General features: G+C 35.6%; 1 protein-coding gene across 18 annotated transcripts in view; it reads right to left on the reverse strand.

The window, feature by feature from the left end:
• LOC135221889 (RNA binding protein fox-1 homolog 1-like) overlaps positions 1–10000 on the reverse strand; it is a 192372-nt gene that overhangs the window by 37855 nt on the left and 144517 nt on the right. For all 18 annotated transcript variants that reach the window (XM_064259859.1, XM_064259860.1, XM_064259856.1 and 15 more), the window contains exons 5-7: positions 2063–2116; positions 1777–1869; positions 1447–1504 (exon numbers count right to left, since the gene is read on the reverse strand). In XM_064259859.1, the coding sequence (XP_064115929.1) occupies positions 1447–1504; positions 1777–1869; positions 2063–2116 (205 nt within the window). The remainder of the gene's footprint in view (positions 1–1446; positions 1505–1776; positions 1870–2062; positions 2117–10000) is intronic.

Consider the following 10000-nt stretch of genomic DNA (forward strand, 5'->3'; position numbering starts at 1 on the left):
CTAAAACAAAGAGACTAACTGTAATGGTATTTCACATCATTCATAATAAAAAGGTGATCAAAGCTCTCTTTTAATTTGGGTGTCTTGTCTACCTGCTTTTGGCAATCTTAAACTCTTCTTGTTTGTACAGTGATGCAACAAATTGAAGCATATTGCAATTATATCTACATGGAGGCAGTTAAAAACATGTAAATCTGTTTAAACTGGGTCCTAAATAGACAACAATATCAATTCCATTATCATACTGCAGTGTTAGATCATGCTGTCATTATTTACTATAAGCAACATTACTGGAACCCTTAGGTGCAATGAGGTCCACAGAACTGTGAAATGGAGAAATGGAAAACTGAGAAATACAGATAGGAACTGAGGCAGGAACAGAAGACTAAAAGGATTTTTTGTTACATTATAATTGTTTCTTTTTTAGCATTATATAACAATAACAATTATAGGTATGATTGGGTGGGGTTGGAGGAGGGGAAATAGAAGTGTAGACATACCACATCTGACTGTCTTTATATGATGGTTCATGCAGACACCACATTCAAAAGATCCCCTGAGCAATATGTGCATACAAGATGGGCATATGCACATCTTTACACAGTTAGAAAATAAACACCAGCAAATAATATGCACATCTGTTAAAAACTATTATGCGCTCACAAGGTGAACTATTGATTTCTGTGCAGAGGATAAACGCTATACAATTTTTCACCATTAGTTGTTGGCTACAACCCCATTTGGTAACAACAGCATGCCACTTCTATTTTAAGCATGTCATTCCAATAAGCCACTGGAAAACAGGCATGTAGGAGCATCTATATTCATCTAGTTTTAATCTAACCACCTTATCAAACAGAAAAAAATTACGAAATATGCATTCAAGAAGAAAATTTATAATCGAGGCTTCTCATAGCTACTTGTGTGAATTTAAATTGGTGTCAAGGATGTGAGTGAAGATGCATACATCAAAGTGATATATATAAATATGTATAAATATATATATCAAACACGTCCAAAGTTACTCAAGATTTTCTGTCTGTGTCCTCGCAGTGACATCCTGCGTATTTTTCACTGATGATAGTCAGCAATGTAGGGCATACTGTAACTGGATGCTCTCTGCTACTTAACAAGAATTCAACAATAGGAAATATTTACAGCCCACTTTTTGTAAACCACTAAGATAACGGTAGCATGGATATTTTCATACTGTACTGTACTGTACTGTACTTTATCTACACAAAGGCTTGTGGCAACACAAATTCAATTGTACAAAGAGGGAGATAGTACTGGTGTTCAGTGGGTCAATTTCAGGCAGTATAAGGTAATATATTATTTCCCTTCTCAAAGGGTATGAGGGATGAGGAAAGAAGGAAAGACAAAAGAAGAAAAAGAGAACTATGGCAGCACAGGTGGGCCAAGAGCACACAATAAGGCATCACTTACCGTTAGGAACTGCTGCTGCGGGTTTCTTGGTTTGAACACGTGCAGTGGCATTGTTCACCTGGTATTATAACAAAATCATTTCATCAGTTGCAACTAAGAAAGATCTAATTAAAGTTTGAAAAATGGTCAGCTAATATCTTAAAAATTCCAAACTAATGATCAATAACAAAAATTCCATTAAGATCAAAATACAGCATTATATGTTCAATAGTGAGAGAATGTACAGAAAATACACTATATTATAATTGAATTAGCAAGACAACAATGTTATGCTTTCAATAATATATTAACAACAGTTAAACAACACAAATCCTTATAGACATAGTTTACCTCAATCTTACGACCTTCAACAACAGTGCCATTTAGTGAGTCTCTGGCACGATCCGCATCAGCTGCAGAAGCGAAAGTCACAAAACCAAAACCCTGAAAATTACCTAAAATTAAGAAACTGGAAACGATATGGAAAAGATACACTAGTAAATAGAAAACTATAAATTCAAAAGTCAAAAGGAACTACAGAGGACTTTTATTTTAAAATCATTGGATGCATTATACTAAGAAAATTTCAAGTACAGTAATGTTCTATTACCTTTACAGAGTACTAGCAATACCTTACCTTTGATCCACGCTCATTGAAGATTATTTCAACATCTAAGATTGTGCCAAACTTCTGGAAAAAAACAAATAAGGAAATGAGATTCTCACATATTTTTGGATAATTCCTTGGCAAATCTTAACCCTATATATCCCACCATGATGATTTTGTCACCTAATTTTCCATTGGCTCTCAATAGGGCGTTTTATATCCACACCTCTTTATGTTAGGACTTGACAAATTTGTTTAGTATCCCTCTATCTTGAAAATAGCAACTGATAGCTGACTGGTCAAGAATACAGGATGGTAAGCTCAGTTAAATGTTGAAAAGTACATGTGATCGATGGCCTAGGATCACTTCCATCTTTTGTAGGTCATGGATGAAATATCAGTCATGTTACATGCCTCATAAATTTTCCATTGTTAAACAAATACCTGTAGCTCATGAAAATCCATCTGAATCCTGAGTTTTTGTTGAAATAAATGATTTGTGAGCATATATATGTAGGTGACATTTTCATCAGGTCTGTCACATAGTTACTGACTTTGTACTACTCATTCATAATAGTATATGCTCTTCACCTGTACCTTGTGCTATGGCAGATTGAAGTAATTAATACCTAATGTCTTTTTTCCCATCTGGCTTAATGATTCTTTGTTTTCATGCATGTGCTTCCCTGTACAGGCAGTCCCTGGGTTACGAGTGGTTCGGCTTACAATGTTCCGAGGTTAAGGCGCTTTTCAATTATATTAATCAGAAATTATTTCCAGGGTTACAACGCATGTTCCAGGGTTACAAAGCCTACAACACTGATCTGGCAGAAGAAATTTGATACCAAAAATGCAAAGTAATCAATATTTGAAGTTTTTTTTTTTTTTTATGAAAAATGCAATAAGAATGAAGTTTACATGTTTTGTATGCACCCAACACATTAAAAATAAGGTTTTCTTAGGATTTGTGACGATGTTCTGGCTTACGACAATTTTCGGCTTACAAAGCGTCTCAGGAACAAAACCCCCTTCGTAACCCGGGGACTGCCTTATTTGTAGGAGTTTTGATCATGCCATGTTTTATGCAAGCGTTAGAGGCAGTCTGCTTTGCAAACAAAATACAGTATAGTGCCAGTTGAAAAACACTGAATCTTCAGATGAAGAACAGGACATGGTAGATGATGAGCTTGGATTATTACCTGGGACAGATACCATGAATTTGGCCTGTTTCTCTCTCTCTCTCTCTCTCTCTCTCTCTCTCTCTCTCTCTCTCTCTCTCTCTCTCTCTCTCTCTCTCTCTCTCAAGCTAATATTCACTCCTAGTAAGAAAGTGAATACTAATACGTTCAGTGGGCCAAATATGAAATAATTCTAGTACTGCATTGACTGACAAGTTTTCGTTCCTTGGTGACAAACATGACGAAATTGCCACATGATTGTATAACTGGGAAATCTGAATTAAATTGTGAGAAAAATTATTTTTTATATTTTTCTGATCCACAGAATTGTAAGAACCAAAGGAAGAGTGTGAACAATAAAGGGTTAAAATGGCACATCCAGTATTCCGTTATAAAAAAAATTTAATAAATGTGTTCTAGTGATCAATAAAATTATTTCAGCCAACATAGATATAATATTGAATTTAGTTCTGAAACCTATATGCTATGCTGCAATAAGATCATTACAGGCAGCCCCCAGTTATCGTGATTTATGAAGCGCCACAAGGGTGCTTATGGTGCCGATAACCAGTTATCGCAGAGTTTCGGTTAATGGCGGTTTTCGCTTGTCGGCACAACCCTGGGAACTGTACCCCCACCGATATCCGGGGACTGCCTGTATTTATAAAATTATGAAATAAATTGAGAATGATTTGAAAACCAAAAAATATACTATACCTTCTATCCAATATTTATATATAAAAAAAATTACATACCCTAATAATACTTGCTTACTTTTACTATCTAGATAATACTCTTCCTTTTCCTAAATCTTTAAACACAAATTTTCTTTACCACTGATATTCAAACATCTTTTCACATGTTATTCTGGACCCCTGTGATTCACAGGGGATAAGTACCTCAATCCCCGTATACCTAAAATCCAGGAATACTTGACACCTCTAACACCTCTTATAACTGCCCTATGTTAATAGTTCAAACACCAAAGACCCCCCCTAAAAATTTTTATAACTATTTAAATAGTTTTGTCATTAAAAAATGCATTTAGTCATGAAAATGATATGAAAGTACAATATTTAGTGAATATTTTCCCTGAAAAATTCCATGAATACGTGAATTTTCCACGAATAATGTGAATATATGTTCCACAGAAAAATGCAGTAATAGGTGAAACTGCAAAAATAGGAGGAACCGTGAATAGGCATGATCCACTGTATAAATATAAATAAATCTTTATGTCATATGATACAACTTTCAATCATCTCCAAAACAAGTATCAATCCAATTCTATTTATATAACAGCACAAGACAGCAATCTGGATCAGATTGGTGACAGAGATAATACAAGTAACTTCAGTCATCTGTATCATAAAACCTTGTTTATCAGCTGTTCCAAGAGAACGTAACAAGGGAAAGCACAACTTCAATGGTGTTCCACTGATAGAGGAGGGCATCTGTTTTCAAGGCTACCATATTTACATGGCATTACAGTTTATGTAAATATTTCAGGAAATTAAAAGTCATTCTCAGCCAAAAATGTTCATTATCACTCCTCTCAGGAGAGTAAGAAGGTGCATGGGATGCTGAAGTAGGCGGGGATATGGGGGTTAAGAAATGAAGCAAAGCTTAGCTGATTAGTTGACTGCTGATCACATGTGAAGAAGTTGAGTGGGCATGTCCAGATCATAAGCGCCAAATTCTTTATTCATTTTGAATGCAAGAAATTGGAGACAATGCCTTAACATTGTAATAGTGTGGAATACTATATACAAATGCTCAAAGTGAAGTAACATCAAATTTAAGGGCTACGTTCAAATTACAAGTATGTCTGCTGAAAACCCCTCAGGTCAAGCACCAGGATCAATAAACTGACCACAATTGTTCATAAGGCATAACAGTGGAGGGCTTTCTAGATTTATAGACTGGTTACCTCGCCATTCTCAAAACACGTTGAGCTCGCAAGAGACAGATGACAGTTTCTACACAGTCAGATGAAGCATGTTATGGTTCTGATAGAATTTTCTCAAATTCAATGGTCAAAGATCTTTCTTGATTGGCAAAAGCTAAGAACTTCTACCACCAGAAGAGGTAGCTCCAGAAACCATTTCCTTTTGGGGCCATCAAGAACTAACAACAGCCTTAGTTTTCATATGCATGCAACTTACTGAAAACTTTCCTACAGACTACAAATGACGAAAAAGCATAAGGGTCTAGATTTGACCACTCGAAGAAGAAAATAATTGAATATCTATGCCAATGATCTTGGCATTGAGCGAAGTAAATTGAGTTATGCAATTTGGGCAGTTGCCAACAAATCAATATTTGTGACTTGCCAAAGGTTCAACAACTTCTGACATACTTGTGTATGGAGAGACCATTCTGACAGAAGACTTGCCCTGTCCTGCCAAGTTGATCTGCAATAACATGTCCCTGCTTTCTCCCTGGGACAAACTGTGGTAGAAGAATGATGTTCATGAACCCTGTCCAAGGGAGAAGTTCCATTGCCAACCTAAACAAATTTCTTAATTTGTACTTCTTTATGTAAAAAAGATAGGTTGAATTGTTGGAGTAACCTGCATCTTGTCTTTGTTTAGATGTTCTGCTTGCACAAGGCCTTGAAACCTGCCAAAAGCTCTACATTGTATGCATTTTTCCATTCTATACATACAGCCCAGCTCTCTAACATTTAGATGTTCTCCAGAATGGCTCCCTAATGTGAGGTCTGGACTCTAGAGGTCTAGAGGCAGACCCATCAACAATCTTGACTGCTCTCCTTATCAACAAAGAAAATGTATAAGATCCTACGAAATTATGAATGGGATGGTGCAGAAGATGAGACCTGACAAAAAAATTTCTTGAAAAACTGAATTGGTAATTCTTAGATGAACCATGTTCACAAGTGACCCAAAAGAAGTGGCCACTTCTCAGCTCAAGGGTTTTAAGGATTGAAATTCTCTCAGCAGGAATAAAAAATGTTTATCAGTGTCTGTCTGAAAAGCACAGTAAGAGAGATCATCTTCATCCCCTGATAACCAACTGACTGGGTTGGTAGAAGTATAGACATGTTAACATTATCAGAATGCCATCCACCCATGCCAGATGCAAAAGACAATCCTTTGCCCTAAAGACCACCTGAAATGAGCTAGTGAGAACTATCCATACATACTATAGTAGACTCACATCAACCGTGCACAAGATGTCTAGGCCAGTCCCTTACGACGCTCCTGATTGGCTGTTGATAAAACAATTACAGGGCTGGAAGCTCTCAGTCTCTCGAGAGTTTTCACATATGCAGGATGTATGTTCCACCTCTCCTCAGGGATATATCTTTCAAAAGTATCCCTCAGGAGAGGTGGAACATACATCTCAAAAGACTGAGAGTTTCCAACCCTGTGATTGGCTTAACAACAGCCAATCAGGAGCGTCGTAAAGGACGGGTCTAGACATCAGATGCACAGTTGATGTGAATCTACTATAGTTTAGAACTTGGGCTCCTAGCTAATGGAATCAAAACATGGGAGAATACGTGGGGTACCCTTACCTTTGCAGACAAAGCATTGATACTTCCTCAATTGAGAATAGATCAGAACAAGGAAGTATGAATCTTGCACATCTACGGAAAACATCCAGTCCCCCTACTGAAGGCCACTTTAGGCTGAACTGAATGACTTCATCAAAAAGGGAGTAAAGTGAATAAACTTGAGATTGGACACGTCAAATAATGTCTCCAATGACCACTCCCAACACCTTGGCAACAAGAAATATACAATGGTAAAACATCGGTGACTAGCCTGAAATTGGCTTGATTGCCCCCTTGTGTAACAACTGTCTGGTCTCCTTCGAAACCCAGAAGTTCTATGTGAAGAGGGTGGGCAAGGAAGGATATTGGGAATGCCAGTAGGAAGCAAGAGTAACAAAAAGTAATCAGTACCCTTCCCCAAGAATCAATGCTACCTAAGATTTCTCTAAAGCTTTGCCAGACTCTCCAAAATTTTTGTAAATGGCTCCCTACTTAACCCTGATAGCTGCTTTTCCAATTCTTTCACTTAGAATGTAACACTTATCATCTCGAAAGAGCTTACTGAGCATAATAGGTGTATGATTCTCTCTCTCTCTCTCTCTCTCTCTCTCTCTCTCTCTCTCTCTCTCTAAGTAATGTAAGATGTATTAGAAATGATATTTCTATAAATATTTTCAATGATAGAGCATATTGTATAATATTTAAAATATTCACTATTTAAATTTTATTTTCCAGTAAAAGCATACTGAAAAATCAAATTAAAATAATTAGCAAATATTTTAAATATTGTACAACATGCTTTATCTTTAAAAGCCTTTACAGTAATATTTCAAATACATCTTACATTACCCTGAGAGAGAGAGAGAGAGAGAGAGAGAGAGAGAGAGAGAGAGAGAGAGAGAGAGAGAGAGAGAGAGAGAGAGAGAGAATCATACACTTATTAAGCTCGGTCTAAGGTCCAACCTGGAATGAGTTCAATAAATACAAAACTACATTAGTATAAGTACAATATGCTTTACCATCCAAAACATTCTAGTATAGTAATACTATTTCAAAAACTACATCTTACATTACAGAGAGAGAGAGAGAGAGAGAGAGAGAGAGAGAGAGAGAGAGAGAGAGAGAGAGAGAGAGAGAGAGAGAGAGAATTTAGTCACCAACACAATATAAAAAAATACAGTAATTAGTAAATAACAAGGGTTGCTCTAAGAAGAAAAAAGCAAATTAGTAATAATTCTAAATGTTTTCACCACTACTATAAGAGAAAACAGCTTATGTATACAGTACAGGGGTAACATCACTAGTTGTCAGACATTCTGTAAGACACATTTATTTAATCTATATTAAAAGATTTATTAATTTGTATTAAAGATGTTTTAATTTGTATTAAACATTTTATAGATATTTTGCTGTTTAAAATAATATTAATCCAATTGAGTAAAGCATTGTTATAGGCATTTTAGGGGGCATATATACTTAGGAGTAAGTTGTAAAAGGGTACTAATCTAAGATGTCCTACGTTTTGGGATGATCGTTCGGGGTGAATTTTTGTTTGAACTATCAAACTAAGCAGTGAAATGTTAAAATAGACAGTTATAAGCATTTTAGTTTATGGGGTACTGGGTATTGGGCAGGTTCTGGAACCTATTCCCGCATACAAGTGGGGGAACACTGTATTATAATTATTATCATTACGTATTATTATTATTATTATTATTACTATTATTATTATGTTGAACCTGACCCAGTATACAAATAGTTGTGCTAAGAATGATATACTAACTTCATAAATTCTTCCACCTCACTACCAAAGAGCGCCTTGCTTCCATGGGGCAAGCAACTTGAAAAAACTTGCAACTTAAAATGAGGGAGGCTGAAGGTCTGACATTGTATCTGTGCCAGAACAAGTAGCTCTAAGCAACTTCATAAAACTGGAAACTGAAGCAGTAGCATTAAAACACACCTAAAAAGAATCAGGTAAGTTGAACTTCTTACTCATTAAAACAGGAGCCGAGGCAGAAGCATACAAATAAGAATTGGTCAATGGCTTCATCTGTAGCAAAAAGGAGAGGGTAAAGCAGAGCAACGCAAACTATGAATCACTTAAAAAACCATCAGGTCTAAAGGAAGACCCAAGACAGTAGAAAACGGTAAACCCATAGGCTGAGACGGCAACATACCAGGGACAGCCAGTAATGATGCAATGGGATGTGAAAGGATTTTGTATCCTTCATATCCATCTCCCTCCCAAATGGAATACCTAGTCAGCTATGCAATACTATTCACTCAAGAGAACAGATGATATTTATTAATATCAACACCTTATGAGTGATTCTGAAAAAGTTAAACTTGAAAAAAATAAGCCATAAATGCAATACACTACAGACAGACTAACATATGAAAAGTAGTGCTTGGTCCGCCCAAGATTTGTAAAGTTGATACATCTTACTAAAACTGATAATATTTGCCCATTTATTTAAGCCATAAGTCCATACTAAACGTTCTTATATAATAATTCTTTAGACATTGGGATTGCTAGGTGCTATGTGGAGAAACATCCAATAATGTCAATGAAAATGTAATTCAATTACAAAACAATTAAAAATCTGAAAGACTACAAAATTACAGCAAAATAAAAAAAAATAAAATATATCTCTCCATATTTCTACTAAAAAAAATATATATGTATATTCTTACTAAGTGTCCTGTGTGAATTTTTCATTCTGACATTTATTGTCAAACTGGCCAAAACATCAAGTAGTAAACAGTTATTACATTATTCTTTTAAACAAACAGAAACTTTTAGGATATAACAAAATGGCCAAATATCTAAGGTCTCACTGTTATATAAGGGAGAGAGACGGTTTATGAAAACTTGGTCTGACATAATTACACTACAGTGCCAACAAAACACTGGACACGTTCTGTTTAGTGTGCTATATATGCATATAAAATAGCTCTGTATCTTGAGCACATTTCAGAGCATTGTTCCTGCCCAGTTTGATTTGAAAGCAAGACAGGATTTTTTATTTTTTAAATAATTTTTTACAAAGTGATATAGAGCACAATACATAAACAATATTTTATTATTTTGTTCTCAGACTTTAAGACCTAATAAGCATGAGACATGTCCACACACAAGGGGTTTCTAACTTCATAATGGACTTTTTAATAATCACAGTGTAGTTTTATAATGGGTATAGTACAGAAAGTGTATTGAGAAGATTGTTGCATGGTATTTACTAAATCACCTCTTCAACACATTTCATT

Source organism: Macrobrachium nipponense, chromosome 3 (assembly GCF_015104395.2).
Source record: "Macrobrachium nipponense isolate FS-2020 chromosome 3, ASM1510439v2, whole genome shotgun sequence".
In the NCBI taxonomy this organism is placed as follows: Eukaryota; Metazoa; Arthropoda; class Malacostraca; order Decapoda; family Palaemonidae; genus Macrobrachium; species Macrobrachium nipponense.